Source organism: Diadema setosum, chromosome 14 (assembly GCF_964275005.1).
Source record: "Diadema setosum chromosome 14, eeDiaSeto1, whole genome shotgun sequence".
NCBI classification, from domain to species: Eukaryota; Metazoa; Echinodermata; class Echinoidea; order Diadematoida; family Diadematidae; genus Diadema; species Diadema setosum.
Window position 1 is genome coordinate 39,110,917 of NC_092698.1, and position 17,761 is coordinate 39,128,677.

General features: G+C 40.5%; 1 protein-coding gene across 1 annotated transcript in view; it reads right to left on the minus strand.

The window, feature by feature from the left end:
• LOC140237501 (uncharacterized) overlaps positions 1-17,201 on the minus strand; it is a 51,082-nt gene extending 33,881 nt beyond the window's left edge. The window contains exons 1-17 of the mRNA XM_072317429.1: positions 16,948-17,201; positions 14,850-15,281; positions 12,945-13,367; positions 12,160-12,576; positions 11,009-11,446; positions 10,105-10,518; positions 9,247-9,678; positions 8,497-8,913; positions 7,738-8,160; positions 6,550-6,972; positions 5,524-5,952; positions 4,846-5,277; positions 3,362-3,769; positions 2,589-3,023; positions 1,719-2,144; positions 938-1,369; positions 64-489 (exon numbers count right to left, since the gene is read on the minus strand). Coding sequence (XP_072173530.1) covers positions 64-489; positions 938-1,369; positions 1,719-2,144; positions 2,589-3,023; positions 3,362-3,769; positions 4,846-5,277; positions 5,524-5,952; positions 6,550-6,972; positions 7,738-8,160; positions 8,497-8,913; positions 9,247-9,678; positions 10,105-10,518; positions 11,009-11,446; positions 12,160-12,576; positions 12,945-13,367; positions 14,850-15,281; positions 16,948-17,167 — 7,027 coding nt within the window. The 5' untranslated portion in view covers positions 17,168-17,201. The remainder of the gene's footprint in view (positions 1-63; positions 490-937; positions 1,370-1,718; positions 2,145-2,588; positions 3,024-3,361; positions 3,770-4,845; positions 5,278-5,523; positions 5,953-6,549; positions 6,973-7,737; positions 8,161-8,496; positions 8,914-9,246; positions 9,679-10,104; positions 10,519-11,008; positions 11,447-12,159; positions 12,577-12,944; positions 13,368-14,849; positions 15,282-16,947) is intronic.
• Positions 17,202-17,761: the final 560 nt, after the last annotated feature.

Consider the following 17,761-nt stretch of genomic DNA (forward strand, 5'->3'; position numbering starts at 1 on the left):
CAGAGGGCTGGAAATTATTCCTCTTCTGGATCTTGTTGCCAAACCATGTTACACCCCACTTACTCTTTCTTGCACAATAGAGGCGTTCACAAGAGGTGAGAGAGTCGGGTCTAGAGCCCGTGAAAGTAAAACTGTCATCAGCCAACGATGACCGGTTGAGCTGCACACAGAGGTAGTTGGTAGCGGAACAATCTAGTGTTTCACGGTCTACATTTGTTCGTAGATCATAAAGGCCACTACGTGAGCCTGGGAAGATGGCCTGGCTGGACTGCCTTGGAGACAAGACTTGACTGGACAGGAGTTGTTTCTTTGTATCATCAGTCAGCCGTGGAGTGCTGGTCAAGTAGGCAGCAATTTGCCACATATTTTCCTGTGTGGCATCAGCACTCTCTGGGTTAGACTGGAGGGTGACACTGAAGACCACTTCATCACTGCCATCAGTCAGGCTCTGGCCGGACACAGACACACTAGTCTGATCAATCTCCACTCCTGAAATGAGCAGTAAAAGCCAAAATGGTAAGAAATCTTATTTTCAAGACTGTAACACAATTTTAGTATTGCTATTCATTTCACTGATAATTTAAAAACCATTGAGATGAGTGGTCAGAAAGTTCAGTAGTCAGCATCAAACAGAAATCTCCAACAATGACCAAGTAGTCATACCAGCTGCAGAGTGCTGGTACAGACTTCTGCCTTGGCCTTGTCAATATTATCTACCAAGAATAGGTGTTTGTTCCTTTAGTTGTGAAAAATGTCTTACCTTGATTAGTTACTGGAATGAATAATACAATTACTAGACCTTATTACACAAGGACAATCTCTCCCGAAACTAAAAGAACACCTTTACATAGCATGTACTCATAGTAAACAAAAAAAAAAAAAAAATCATTATTTAAGAGAGAAGCAGTGTTACGTATGTATTTCAACTGATATGTACCTGCACATCTGACTGTGAAGCATTCAGTGAGCACTCGGTCACGTGGCACACCAGATAGGTCAAAGCTGGGAACAGAGTTTGGATCTCTTTGTAGACGAGCGCAAATGTACTGGACTTGATCACAGGTCAATCCTGTCATGTCAAAAGACGTTTCCACAGTGCCAAACTGCATCAAATTGCCCCGGTTGAGAGGCACACTTCTCTGATAGGTGTTAAGGTTGTAGGCAGTCGTCTCGTGATATCTTGGTCCCTCCCCAAGAGGGTTGTTACTACCCCAGACAGCTAGTTCCCACAGATTGGTGCCACGCACAGATGTTGTATCATCAGCAGGGGCAGCTAGCATGCTGAACTGCAAAATGTTGTTGCGTCTATTGAGCACCACTGTCTGGTAGTTGGTATCAGGGATAGTCTCCAAGTCAACCAGTTTGACACCTGGAAGATAAAAAGCGTGCATTTACTTCTCTCAGCAAATACATTCTTCATTAAATGGTCCCAATTCATGTGCAAGTTACTAATAGAAGCCTTCAAAAATTACAATCTAATCAGATCCTGAGCATTTCATTCCACATACTTCACATCACAGGCACAAGACTGTTTGACATCTACCACAACCATCATGTTTTGATTTTGTTCATCTTCCATGTGTTTCATGTTTTTAGCACGCCTAGATTAATACATACATGTATATATATATATGTATATAATTTTTGTTCTTCTTCTTATGAACACACACACACACACACACACACACATCACAAATACATGGAAGATTTTTCAATACCTCGATCACATTCTGTGGATTTGCATCTGACCATGGTGTTTCCCCCAGAACTTGTAGTGAACTCAAATCCTGGCACGGGCCTCAAACTCTGAGCAAACTCCAAGCAGAGGTACCTGTAGCCACTCTCACAATTAATATCTGAGAGATCAAATCTTGTTCTGATGTTATTTATCCTCATCGTCTGTCCCCTCACGAGGTCTTTCCTTGCTTGGAAAGTGTTCAAGATCTGGAAAGCATTGTTGAGTCTTTGTCCGCGACCATCTTCATTTTGACTCCCAAAGATTCCTACTCTCCATAAGCGTCTGCCACTAATGCTTGAGGCAGTTTCAAGAGAGTCTACAGACAAGTCGATTTCCAGGGTGTCTGGCTGATCAGGGTTAGGGCGACTTGATGTGTACTCCCATTCCATGTCAGTCACAATGACTCCTGTGTGAATGGAGACACATCATCCTCTGTTTTTAGCATCTGGCCATGAGCAATGGATGACATAACTAATAAACCTATGGCAACTAGTCCACTTTAACTTGGGTTTTTTTTTTTCTAATTTCAATTTCAATTCAATTTTTATTTCATTTTTCGACAAGAACATGTAGACATGGCATTTTTTTTTTGTAACAGAAAATGAGGTGTGTTTAACTATGTAAGATGAAAAGAATGTACAATGATTGTAGCACCTTCAGTAATTATACATACTTCATAAAACTCAAGTGATTAGAAGTAAGTAAATAATATGCAAAATTCATAAATTGGAGGGACCCACTAAAAAGACAAAGCTTGCGGGATGGGCCCCCCTTAGAAGAAAATTTGTCTTCATTATAGTTTTTGCATTATTCTTCATTCTATTTTTTTTTAAATCTGACTGTAGCTTACCTCTGCAGGCATCCGCTGGTACAGGAAAGCAGCTTGTCAAAACATCATCACTGGGCTGAGTTGTCAGAGTGAAGTCATCAGATGCTTGTGGATTCTTGGAGAGAACTGTACAAATGAATGGTACTTGTGCACATGCTACACCTGTCATATCAAAATTGGCATCCAGATTAGTAAACTCCAAGGTATCTCCTGGTCTACGAAGATCCTGGTCCGCCTCATAAAAAGGCAGGATTTGTTCCTGGTAACCCACTCTTGTTCCTGATCCATCAGGAGTTTGGCTGCCATAGAAGCCAAGGCGCCAAAGCTGGTCTCCAGTGACAGTGCCGCCCTCTCTAGACGTTGACACAACAGTTGTCAGGAAGATCTGATTGACTGGTTCTCCCTCCTTCAGGCTGAAGGGCCGTGGAGTCGTCTCTTGATTGGTTATAATGACCCCTGGATGAATAAAAGAATAATCAGACAAGTCACTGATATTGTTCCTTTGAAACTTTCTGAAGATAACTGAAAACTCAGAAGCACTCATTATAATGTCACAACCCTTCACAAAAGCTATTTTCTTTCTTTCTTTTTACTTCACAAGACTAAATAAAGCACTTGAATCTTATACCTGTAGATTCTGTAGCACTGTACTTCTAAAATTTTAGGTATTGCAATGTCACGAGATCCAGCAAGAAGAAATTGAAGGGATACGAATAATCATGGGCAATGATACATACGTCAAGTTGATGCACAGGATGTACATCACAATGATGAAATCAAAGCTAATTCCATACCTCTGCACTCTCTCTGTTTGCATGACACCAGGGTGTCTCCACCTTGAAGAGTCCTGAAAGAGAATTCTGGATGTGGGTTGCTTGCTTTCATAAATTCTAGACACAGGAATTGATATGCACTGCTACAGCCCAGTTGGTCAATGTTAAAGGGCGTCTCAATGTTCCTGAAAGTAATAGGTCTCGGGGGCATCACTGTCCTGGCCTGGTTAAATGCATTTAAAATTTGAGGTTGGTAGCCAAGTCTGCTCCCCCTTCCATCAGCATTGGTGCTGCCAAATACTCCCAAGGTCCACAGCCTTTCACCATCAAGGTTGCGACTGTTTTCTGTGACATCAACAGTGGCAGCAATGGACAACATTTGGGGTGTGGATTCATCATAGCTCCAGTCAATCCCAGCAGCAATGACACCTATGTAGAAGACAAAAATATTCTCATCGTTAAGTAAATGAGACAATTAAATCAGATTTCTAATATTCTCTGCACTGGTACATGTAATATGAATGTTTCATGTTTTCTATTGAGTGAAGTCATATTTCCACAACATTAATGCCAATTTGGCAGTTTTTAACCCTAACTAGGCCGGGGGGGGGGCCTCCGAGGCCCCCCCCTCGACGTTCCGCGCGATGTATCGCTAACGCGAAAAGCTATCGCCGCGACGTTTCATGACTTTTTTCTTTCAAGTCTCCCGCATCTTTTGACACCAAATTTGCGATGCCCGGGCGCGCGGTTCCGAAGTTGCGCATAAATATGTATGTGCATGTCAGATCAAAAATTGCTCAAAAACGTGAATTCGTGTACAATTTCAATGCAAACTGTGCTTTCAGGCAAATTTCATAAAAGCATGATTATTTTGGGGTTTTATTGATTGAAATCAATTCATAACATATTTTCTTGTTCGGAACAATGTCGCGGACAAGTTTCATCGAAAAAACAATGAAAAACATAAAGTTGAAAAAACAAAGAAATACATAAGAAATTCAAAAAACAATAAAATACTTAAGAAATTTTTTCTAATGGCGCAATTTTTTTCTCTTATATTTGCTCAGGACACTAAAAAGAATATTTGCACAAAAAATGTGCTCATTTTGAGCTTTATTTAGTGATTTATACCAAATTGTTTGATTTCATGCATCATTATGCATAAATTAGCATAATTTAGCATAAATTATAATTTTTAAAAAATCTAACTTCGTGGTACTTTAGATTACATCACAGGCAATGTGTGTGCCAATTTTCATCGCGATTGCGCGGTCGACGGCCGAGATCTGGAGGGGGGGCCTGGGAGGCCCCCCCCCCCCCCCCCCCGGCTCTATGATCTACCTAAATAGCCCGGCCTAGTTAGGGTTAAGATATCATAGTCAATAATAAAGAAAGTTGACAATCAATAAAAGCTGTATCATTTTGCTGACCTTCCCAGAGTCGGGTAAAAAAATATCTCCACGTTTTGAAAAGTTATCTACAGGGCAGTTAATGTAAGTAAATACCTTGACATTGAGAACTCATATCTGAGCAGCCAATGAGGGAGGAATCATCGGGTGTTCCCTGCAGGTTGAAGCTCAAGGTTGCAGTTGGGTTGCGCCGCATCTGGAAACACAAGTAACTGGCGTCGTCACATGAAACGCCTTCCATATCCACATTCAGAAGGACTTCTTGAAAGTTGAGGTCTACTCCAGGCCTGAGAGGTAGAGCACTGTGGAATGGATTCAAAATATCTGTCTGGACAGATTGTCTGGGCCCATCACCATTTGAACTGCCACTGAGGAATGCATCGACCTGCCACAGTCTGTCACCAAATATAGGGGTTGACTCTGGGCTGGTTAGCGCTCGCAGGTCAACACTTAATCCATTCCTAGAAAGACCCTCGATGAGAACAGCATTAGATCCAAGTGTAGGTTGCAAGGCAGTGACTATGGCATCTGTGATTACAGAAAATGTCAAAAGTCATTAATACACTGCCGTTTTGTGGTAGTAATTATTTCAATTGAGAACATGAATAAACTAATTATTTTCATGTCAGTTTCACATAAATTTAAATGGGATTTGACTCAAACACTTTCTCAGCACTAATAATTTTTGAAGGAATTTACACAATGGAATTTAAGAAATAGTTACATTTTGCCACCTCACAATACAATCACAATCCAATGAAAGCAATATCTTACTTGAGTCACAGGACATCCTTTTACAAGATGTAATAGTGTCATCCTCAGTGTTGCCAATCTGAAAGGTGAAATCTGCTGAGGGATTGGTCCCTTTCTTGAAATCAATACAAAGGTACTGAAAGTCTGTACAGCCCACAGATCCCACATCAAATGTTGTTTGGACACCATCAAAGAAGAGAGGGTTGTCTCCATCCAAGGACATGCCTGCTTGTGTGGAGTCCAAGATTTGATCCTGGTAGTTAAATTTTTCCCCAGAGCCATCAGAATTTCTGCTTCCATAAATTCCCATCTCCCAAAGATTTCTTCCATTTATGTCTCGACTGTCTGATGATGGCAGCAGATTTGCAGTGATGGATATTGGTGTAGGCTGACCTGGAACAGTACCCACTGCTTCGTATGTCCAATCCATGTTTTTCAGAAGACGAACACCTAGGAGAGGGCAAGCAAAGCACTTCTTAATGCTAAAGTTTATTTCCCTCCTGAAGCAAGGCACACAAATTAATCACAATGCATCAATAGTCTCTTACTGAGATCATTCATATAAATCATCACGGGCTTGTAGAAGAGCAACAAAAGAGATAATGAAAGAGGGTCCATAAAAATCCAACTTGCTTTGGGAGGGATAAAGGTGACAGGCTTCATTTTTTTCCCCTCACAATGGTGGTATCAGTCACAACCAAACTTTTTGATTTGGAGGTTGTGATATAATCATCTCAGTTTCTAAAAGATCTCTACAAGGATCTTCACATTTCCCTTTTCAATCTCATGTTAAGAATGATCAATCATTTGCATCAAAATTATCTCATCAGTCTGGTAGTAATCAAGGACCATTACATAAAGGGAAAAGCAGGGCTAACATCATTCCACACCAAAATTAGGGTTTTCCCGAAAAGCTGGCCAGAGTTCTGTTTGAGGTAAAGTGAACACAAGCATGGGATTGCCCTTCATGTTTATTGGTGCAAAATTTCATACTCCCATCAGAACCTCTTTTGTCTGTTTTCTGCCACTCACAAAACATAAACTCACCATTACACTGAAGTCTTGAGCAGGACTTCACTGCGCTACGGTCTGGAATGACCTGGAGATTGAAGTCGACACTTGGATTCTGTCCTTTGGTCAACACTGTACAGACATAACCAGCCTCCTGACAGGAAGTCTGTGTGAGATCAATGTCCACAGTAACTGGTCCGAACTCTATTGGTGAGCCTGGGTTTAAGGCCTTCCCAGCCTGCCGTGCATTGAGGACCTGTGTTTGCATGTTGTACTGCAATGGAGAGCTTGGGTCTGGCGTGAGATACGAGGATAGTTGCCACAGATTTCTTCCTCTCTGAAGGGCTCGGGATTCAGCACTTGTCAAGACTGATGTGTCGATGTTGATAGAGTTCTGTGAACCCTCTGTCACTGATGCGCCACCAACAATGTTGGTTGTCATACCTCGAAGGACAACATCTGCAGATACAGGAGAATGGAAAATAGGCACTGGTTAATGTCAATCAGAACAGATAATCATGTCGGTAGGTTTGTTTTCCAGAGACCTGCCTCACTCTTAAAGGGAAGATAAACCCCAAGAACAATGTGGATTGAGTGAAAGCAGCAACATTAGTAGAACACATCAGTGAAAGTTTGAAGAAAATCGGACAATCGATGCAAAAGTTATGAATTTTTAAAGTTTTGGTGTTGGAACCGCTGGATGAGGAGACTACTAGAGGTTATGACGTATGAGTGGACTACAATATCAAGAAAATATAAAGAAAATACTACAAAAATCCATTTTTCATGAAAATTACAAATTCCATCAACTTGATATTGACATATGTTAAGGGTAGCAATTATTCCCCCTGCTTTCTGAAAGCGGTTGGTCCACTGCTCTTTCATAATTCTAGAAAAGTGAATTTTTGTTGAATATCCTTTATATTTTCTTTGTATTGTTGTCCACTCATACGTCATATCCTCTAGTAGTCTCCTCATCCAGCGGTTCCAACACCAAAACTTTAAAAATTCATAACTTTTGCATCGATTGTCCAATTTTTCTCAAACTTTCACTGATGTGTTCTACTAGTGTTGCTGCTTTCACTCAATCCACATTGCTCTTTGGGTTTACCTTCCCTTTAACTATTCCAGCAATAATTACCATTAGAGTTCTATTATGTACTACAAGTTTATCGTTTTGCCATCATAATGAAATACAACATTAAGAATATATAAGCTTCTTACCAGAGTTGCAGAGTAGCAGCTTGCAGTTCACCAGCTTGTTGCCGCCTCCTACTACTTCAAACACATAGGTGGGGTCAGAGTTCTGTGCTCTCGAGAACTCCAAACACAAGTAATGGTAGTCTCCACAGCCGATAGAACTGACATCAAACTGGGCAGGCACATTGTTGAAGGTCAGGGGAAATTGAGGATTCAAAGGTTTTCGACTGTTCTGTGCATCAAGAATCTGGGTTTGAGTGCCTATGGTTCCTGCTGAGCCATCATCAAGCTCACTGCCATAGAGTGACATTTGCCACAGACGATCTCCAGTGAGAGGTGAACTGTTCTCATCAAAGCGCACACTTGCCTGAATTGTAATTGGAGTCAGTTGGTTTGGTCTAACCTCATCAGCTCGAAAGTCCCAACTCAAGCCTCTGGCAAGTACACCTTCACAGAAGAAGATGAAGTTGGAAATGTCATGGATTACTAAAATCTATACAGAAATGTGAATACAATAATATTACAGATCCACTCCAGCTCTGTTTGATCAATTCATTAGCATATTATAATGCAAGTTGTACAGACCCACACACATTTATTGATTTGGTGCTTAATATTAATCTAATCACACACATAGTTGGGAAAAATTATGCCTTACTTCTTAACCTCAAATAATGTGGTGGTTTTTTTTACTGGCAGCATTCACATGTTAAGCAAGTCTTTGAGAATGTTAAGCAAGTAACTTCAAACAAGAGTCACAGAAAAGATAAAAAATTAAAGTACCTGAGCAAGAGACTGGTTCACAGCTGATCATATTCTGTTCCTCTGCAATGATTGTGAATTCAAGGCTTGATCCAGAATTTTTTCCCAACTGCAAACAAATGTAGCTGATATCCCGGCAGTTAACATCATCCATGCTGTAGTCAACGTACACATCACCAAAGTTGATAGTTCCACCAGGAGTGAGGTCCATGCTGCTCTGAGAACTTGTCAGAACTTGAGAGACTGGGTTGACTTTCTCGCCAATACCATCAGGACTTTGGCTACCAAATGCCGTGACTGACCACAAGCTTATTCCACTAACACCATTGGACTTCGGAGCACTAGTTGCACTCATCGATACAATGATCTCATTGCTAGTGGTGCCCTCAATCAGTGAGCCACTCTGGAAGTTGGTGTCAACTTGCAGTAGTTCAATAGCTGGTAAATAAGACAAATACAATAACATAAGAACAATGCTAAATGGGCTACACTCCACAATTGTCTCTATCTGTGATAATTCATGTGGAAAGGTTTTAGGTTGAACTCTTTCAATAGATTTTTATCATTTTATCATCAGGACAGATTGAGAAAGAACAAATAAAACTTAAATATCAAATGAGATAGCCATGATCTTGATAGTTATGATTTTGTTCGCAGGCTAAACCATGGACATGTTAGATACATCAGTGACAATATTTTCCAATGATGACCTGCTCTAGGAAGCTAGCAGTATTGGAAACAAGCAGGTAATGTCAAAAATTAGATACTCACTACTTGGGCAAGGAACTCTCTTGCAGCTAACTATTGAGTCTCCTCCATTGGTAGTTAGCAGTTTGAATGGTGGTTTAGGGTTGGCTCCGCGTCCAAACTGCAGACAAAGAAAGCCCTGGTGTAGACAGCCAATCCTGCTTAGATCCTTCTGGCTTTGAACATTGTTGAACTGTAGACTGGTGTCCCCTACACGCAAGTTTCTGCTAGCTTGCCTGTTGCCAAGGATGTTACCCTGAAGAATGCCAATAATGTCACCACGCCCAGACTCCACTGTATTGCCAAAGAGGGTCAGAGCCCACAAGTTCTTGCCAATCACGTCGGAGGACACCGATGTGAAATTTACTTCAGCATCAAGAAGAATTGGAATGGGAGCACCAAGTACAATGCCTTCCGGGGCCTGGTAGCTCCAGTTAAGGTCTGATGCTATGACACCTGCAGAATGTGTTGGTCAAAGAGGGAGAGAGCACTACTCATCATATATTTGGCATCATATGACACAAAGAAGCTGTTTCAGACAAAGTCAGTCAAGAGTCACTTGATGATGATGATGGAAAACGAACAAACTTATTATTTCTTTAACTACCTTTGTCTCAAACTCTATAATTAAAAAAAGAAATTGAACTTGTCCCCATGCATTATCAGCAAACATTCAAATATCTTTACTGTCCTTTAATACTTGGATACATTAAGCAAAGACAAGTCTTGTAAAAAAAAAAGTTTTTATGATTTGGTTTTCCTCTAATTTTTATTTCATTATTTTACTTTTTTAAGAGAGAATGGTTACATTCAGTATGCATGTCCAGAAATATGACAAAAGGAAAGTCTTCCTGAAACCTTTGACAAATTTGACAAGATTACCTTCACATGGGACTGGCACACAGGATATCCATGTGTTCTCATCTGCTGCCTGAAGAACAAACGCCACAGATGTGTCAGGATTCTTAGCAAATTCCACACAAATGTGTTTGATTCTGGCACATTCTAGAGATGTCATGTCGAAGTTCAGATCAATGTTGCCGAAGTTCAGGATCTCATTTGGTTGATATGGCTGGTTCTGCTGGTACCTGTCCAGAATTTGACTCATCTCACCAAAGCGAGGACCAAGCCCATCTGGTTCACTGCTTCCAAACAAGGACACTTCCCACAGGTTTTCTCCTTGTAGCCCAGGTCCTGTCAGTGTTGCAGCTAAGGAAAGGGTCAGTGGATTTTCAGGTCTTGCATCCAAGACCCTCCCGTCAACCAGTGAGAGATCCAGTTCGGTCAAGACAACATCTGTAAATAGAAAACATTACGACCAAACAGTGAAGAAAATATGAATTGCTCTTTTTTTTTTTTCATTCAAACAATTCAAAGATGTCATCTTGTCAATTTGTCATTTGTATACACATCATTGTAGCCATCACATACATAACAGTAAGTGAATATACATCTTATGGATTTGTTGGTTCCACATCAACATATGTCACTTGGTACTGGTTTTCATTTGAACAATGTCCTTACCTCACCAACAGATAAGAAATTAAGTTCATAAAAGGCTGCGATTCAATTCATGCCCTGTATGCCCTGTATTTTATATTTTCAGATGACCTTGATATTTTCAGACCTTTTAAACTATTGCCCCACAACAAGGAAACAACAGCAGAACACCTCTACTTATACTGCAACAAATAGCCAATGTTTATTCATTTTGTTTGACATCACACCTGTAAATGGGCCAATATCTAAGTGCTTTTTTTTTCTTTTCACATCAAGCACTCCTTACCATTCTCACATTGAAGCAGCTTGCAGCTTATGATAGAATCTGCACCACTTTCAGTGGCAAACTCAAAAGGTGGGTTTGGATAAGCTGTTTGTCCAAATTCCAAACACAAGTAGAGGAAAGCGCCACACCCAATGGAGCTCATATCAAAGGTTGTTCTGATGCCAGAGATATCCAGCATGTGTAGACCATCATCTGACCGTGGCCCCAGGCTAGTAGCAGCTTCATTTGGTCGAAGTATCTGTGTTTGTTCTCCAATCCTTTGCCCCATCCCACTGATGCTTCTACTCCCAAACAGTCCCACTTGCCATAGATTTCGGCCAGAGACTCTTGCCTCATTGTCCACAAAGGAGACCTGTGCATCGATGGTGACGGAACTGTCTTGGCCCAGAACAATGCTTGGTGCATCATAGGACCAAGTGAGAGATCTTGCCGTTGCCACTGTGAATAGGATTGTTACATAGAGATTTATAAGTCATGGCCCTGTCAAGGAGAAGGAATGTCCTGAAAAATAGTTCATTAAAATCTTGGCTGGAGACATTTTCTCAATAATCTGAGCAAGGCAATATCATCATGCTTCGCTGGGATACTAAATTTTTTGAAGTGGAACATTGTAATGACACTTTTTAAAGGAGATGGCTAGTAACTGATCAGTGGGAATCACTGGTAATGCTGGGGGATGATTGTTCCAATCCTTGTGGGATTCATTTAACAGTATATTATACATCTATTGTTGTGTGAAAATTATTTGCTTCAGAATGGTCTCATATTCAAGTAATGTGCAGTTTCATATTTCCAGGTTAGCATGCCTGTAGAGTGATGGGGCAATCTTTAACGGCCCATTAACCATCGCCTCGTCACAGCCATTTCATCAAGCTAAATTCAATTACTTCGAAAAATGGATTGAAAAAGGGATTCACAAGGCTATTGAATAGCTCCTACATGTACTGGATAAGAATATTGTTTCACAGTTTGGGTCAGAGGCATAAATATACAAGAACAATAGAATGTAGATGAGATCCCTTTTGATTCAAATGCTGTGAAAGAGTGCATACTTACAATAACTTCAAATTGTCATTTCCACTAGAACCACTTTCTACATCTTTATGCTTCTTTCTACTGCTTTGTGATCACAATGTTTTCTTTAGACTTACCTGCACATTGGTATGGCACACACTTGGTCAGCACTGCAGCATTGGGTACTGGTACCATACTGAATACTGTGGTTGCTTCCTGTGACTTGCCAAATGTAACACAGACATGCGAAACTTGCCTGCAGTCATAGTTTGTCATGTCTATGTCCATTGCAACTCTGCCCAATTCCATAGTTTTCGTAGGTTCCAGCATCTTATTCTGTTGTTCTTGAGTCAGAAGCTGTGAAGTTTGTGAGTATTTGCGACCAGTTCCTGCAGAGTTACTACTACCAAATGCAGTCATTGTCCATAAATTCCTTCCAGCCACTCCAACACCAGAGCCATTGACAGTGATGAACATTTCTATTGGATTGGAGGCTCTTCCGGCCACAAGATTTCCTCTGACTGGAGTAGCACCAACTGCCTCGATGTTTGCAACTGATTTTGAGAAAATATGAGATGATCAATACCAGCATTACAAAGGATACGAACTGTATCTACCAACATAAGGTGACCAGTTCAGTTCTTCCATACTTAACCAGTAATTTTTTAAGACTATCTAACTATCAACCCCATAAGCCATTTAACCATCAATATAAGTGTGATCAATCTTTTTGAATTGCCATTAAACTCTTCATTTCCCCAGAGTCCGAGCTACAATTCTTTATAACTTACACCACATCTACAAACAACCAACATTTTTGGGAACGTTTACTACACATATTTCAGCTGACTCTGAAAAGAAAGACACCTGCACACAAAGGCAATGTCAAATCATATCAATATTTCATCAAGAAATCACTCACCTGCACGACAGTCCGACCTTTTGCAGGTAACCTTCACATTTCCTGTTGGATACACAGAGAAGCTGAAGTCTGGACTTGGGTTGTCTGCCTTGGTAAATTCACCACACATGTAGGTAAAGTCTGTACACCCAATGGCTGCCACATCGAACATCGCTCGTGCTTCACTGAAGACAATATCCTGAGCATTTATCAATGGTAAGGAGCCCTCGAGCGCATTTAGAGTCTGCCGCACATAGTTAAACTTTTCTCCACTACCATCACTATTTCGACTGCCATACATGCCAAGCCGCCACAAGTTCCTTCCACGAACATTGCGGGACGTATCTACAAAGTTCACTGTTGCTGTGACATTCAGTGGGTTAGGGATTCCCGCAATGACATTATTTGCTCGAAATTGCCATGTCAGTCCCCGCAGCTGGACACCTGCAATATCCCGGGATAGTAAACATAGAGAACTTGCTGTCAAAAGCATGGATCTTCAGTTTCATGAAGAGCAAAAGAACACTTGGAGCACAGTTGATTACATACACACAAGAAAGTCTCCAATTTTACTACAATTGCTCTGCAAAGTGCTGGAGAAAACTTCAGTTAAGAGAATCATAAATTCTCAATTACAAGGGATACCTCACTTCAACTGCACAGAATTGGACTACCATACTGGACAGAACTGGACTAACATACATAGTACGGTACTATCTTATTCACATTGCAGCTTCCTATGGTGTACGCTATAAATTTGTGAACAAAAACAAAAAAACAAAAAGATTTGTGATCTGAAATTTCTCCTTACAACAGATTTAATAACCAATAACCATGACAATAGAATGGCGAGGATATTGAAGCTAGTTTTTGATACCCCCACCGCCTAATGGGGGATTAATAACAAAGCATGCCTTACTGCCTAAATCTATCAAAGTGTATGGACTAAATTGCATTTATTTCAATGGTTAAAAAAAGGGTTCAGTTAGTATAACACATATCCCAACAGGTGGGATATCAGAACACAAATAAAATAGAAAAAAAAAAAGAAAAAAAAAAACTCCGCCTATTACCTCTCTGCAAAATATTCATTAATTCGTTCAGACCCTCATGCCAGTGTATTGGCCTGTTTATCGCTGACGTTCTACTCTGTGTCTACAATTTCCAAAATCCTCCTTTTTTCTTTCCCTTTTTTACATTAGCCATTCAAACAACAAGTACTAGTGCATCGCCAGTGCCGTTTCCACAAACCTTACCCTATGCTCACTTCACTGAGTAACTGGTGACACACTGCTAATAAATATTTCCTACACAAGGAAGAGGCACCATGACAGCCACTGACCTAAAATACACTGCCCCCTCAGCCAACAAGAAACTTCATCAGCCTGGATGCATTTACATAAATCCTGCTTTCACCATTATTAGTCTCACACTCTCTATTTTTCAATTTTCATGTTCTTTGCTGGGGAGGGGGTTCCTTTGCGGGACAAAATGAATGAAGTGAGGAACAAGGCACAACTTCCAGGGAGAATCTTTGGTGAAAAATGGCTGATCACTGATGTTACCATTAGATCCCTTTGCACACAGGCACAGAGATAAAAACAAGTAGACATTGCTTTAACTATCTGAATTTATGGAAAATGGAATTAGACGTTTTGATAAAAAATAATGGTATGTTTTGTCTTATGAAAGTGATGAACAGCTGGTTAAGAAAAAAAAATGGACCAAGTGTTAGAATGAATTCTTTAAAAACCTGCAACAGAATTTGACATGATGATGGTTGAAATGAATGCTAGCACACAGCCACACTTTTCACCCATCACATGAACTCATACTTATATCTTACAGAAAATACATACTGGGCTTGGCTCCTACTGCCAAGCTAAAAGACCATCTCACTCCCACAAATGTACATTTGCTACTTACCGATGCAGTCTTCCAGTTGTATACAGTCCAAGAAAGTAGATGACTGCCTAGGTTTGCCTTTGAATTGGTAATCTGGTTCTGGATTATCTCCCTTGCGGATGCGTGCACAAATGTAATTGATATCAGAGCACTGGGTCCCTGTCATGTCCAAACTGTACTGGACATTGCGAAAGAAGAAAGGTGCCGAGCGAGCAAACACAGTGTCTTCCTGTATTGGCGACAAAGCCTGTTCCACAAAGGATATTTCGGGCCCAGTGCCATCAGCCCGCAGGGATCCCCAAGCATTGAGCTTCCATAAGCCATTGCCCACAATATCAGATGACTTTTTTTGCAGATAGTCAATGTCCACATTCAGGGGCACCACGTTCAGCTGACCCTCGGTAATGGGACGTGGAAGACTCAAAGTTACATCCACACCTCTGATAGTCACCGCTGCGAGGCAAATATTCAAGTTGGTGCAGTTCAAACATCATCAAGTAGTTTCTTTCACTGACCTTCCTTGGAACATACTGAAGAAATATACAGCCTTTTCTCAAGGTATTATAGAACAATTACAGAGCTAGTATTATAGAACAATCACAGAGCTGTTCATTTGGACAGTGTACAAAAACCCTTGGTTTACGAAATAAGATAGTAATTTTTCATTGCACGATAAGATTTAATTAGGATAAGGGTTGAGATAATGCATTCAAGGGCACATAACCTCCTTCCTTGTCTTACAGTAAAAAGCAAATAAAAGATGGGTTGATCTCTCAACTCTTGTTTCAAGGGATTATTTTTAATGGCTGAGGATGGTAAACAGAGAGACAATAGTGGCATGCTCTGTTAGGATGACTTCAAGGAACCAGTTACTCTGCAAAGGGTGGTGGCTAATATTTTGGATAGAAGTGGATTAGATATCACATCAACAAATAGGGCAGCCAACTGGATAACAAGTAGGCAAGACACCATACTTCACTGGTCAATATTATCACATCTGCCACAATCTAGGAATGTAGCAAGAACACAGACATAAAAAATCATCCCTGTTTCAACATGATGAAGGAGTACAAAGGAAAACAGAGGAGTAGGTAGACTGTTGTTTTGAAACTTTGGGGCAAAGTCATACAGCAGAGATATGAAATCAGCTAATGGATGGAAGGGATTAGAAGGTGACAGAGGTATTCTCATGTTGAGGTATATATTACTTCCGGTACAGCTGGAGTGAAAACAAGCAGCTTGTCTGTCCAGTTCATGAGCAGAGCTCTAGTGTAAAATGCTGTGAATGCTGTGCATGCACAGTAGTGTACAAATCTACGAGATGATACAGCAACAGACAACACAAGAGTCTGCTTTCAGAACCTTGATCTAAGTTCTTTTACCTGATCTATACAAAATGTTTCTTGTAGCTTTCTGAAATGTTTAGATGAATCGTAGCTGATCGCTACATGGAATTTGAAAGTCAGCTATGGCAGTGAAGAAGATAATTTCATCTAAAATATACTTTGACTGTTGGTTTGTTTCACTCCAACTGCTGTTAAATGCCCGGATGTCCAACTATGAGAGTAGGGCATGTAGCTTGAAGGAAGTCAGCAGAGATCTGTCAGCTCCTTGACAGATTCTCTATTTAGCCTTTGATTACTATATCTAATCATGAAAGCAAAGGAAGGATGACACTGTGGCAAGAATGATCTCTCTGTCCTAACAGAAAAGGCTATAAAACAGAAGATATGAATCATGAACTAACTAGACTTCAGGAACAATACATCTTCAGGAGACAACAAAAGTTGGTTTGAGCAAGGGGAATGACAGGCTCTGAGGATTTGGGCGAATGTTCAAGACACTGACGTGAGGGAGAACATGATGAGTTTTCAGGATGCTCCCACAGAATAAAACATGAAAATAAAGCACACATGCTGCAAAAGGACAGATTTGAAGGAGTTGGGGTTGGACTTTGAAAAATGGTGATGGACAAGGTGGTAGAGGGCAACTGGTAGATTCATGCTTCCATGGGAAAGAGACAAGACACGGGATGAAGGAAACTGGCCAGGATTCAACAGGATGCAGGAGGAGGGCGAGATGGTGAAGGAGACCATCTTGCTAGAAGACAGTAACTCACCAAGAGGGCAGCGGGGACAACATTCTCCAGGGACAGTAATAGGTTCTTTGCATTTTGGGACCTGACAGGAGTCAATCTGGCAGGTTGTGGTAGCATTGGTACAGGTACAAGTTGTGCATTCATCCTGCCTCCATACCTCATCATGGAGTTTAAGTACACCACGATACACACAGGGTAGGTTGTCGGCTTGGGCGTTGTTGAATACATCAGCATTAAGCATGCCTGTGGGTCATCATACCATGCAAGGTGCTCACAGACAGGAAGAAACAGCCTGGGAGGGAACAGCATTCCTCCACCAAACATTTTTTTCCCCCTCTCAATGAATTAGGTATATTTTATCCGTAGTTAGATAAAAACCGGGTGGTAAATTAAGAAGTATCATGGTTAGAAATGTGAAAAGTAACATTAGTATGGATCTTGTAAATTAAAGGAAGGAAGCCACTTTTTGCTTTGGGTTAACAGAGAACAAGATCTAGTACCCATCAAATGTTCTTCATACACCCAAACTCTTTAATTCAACTCAATACTTCATGATGATGAAATAATTTGCAACAATTTCTCTTATACTTTCAATAATCTGCCACTTATTCTACTCAATGCATGTAGTTAACATTATCAAAGAGGTGCTAATCCAAGGGAAATCATTGAATACTTGATACTTTACAACAATGTATCCAAAATTATGGAAATAACATGTGTTTAAGAATAAACCAATCATTAATCGTACAATGGAGTAGCTACTTGATATTGTTATCACAATATTTGAATCAGAACATCAATATAATGGCAGTTTGTACACTACAGAGTGTTACAA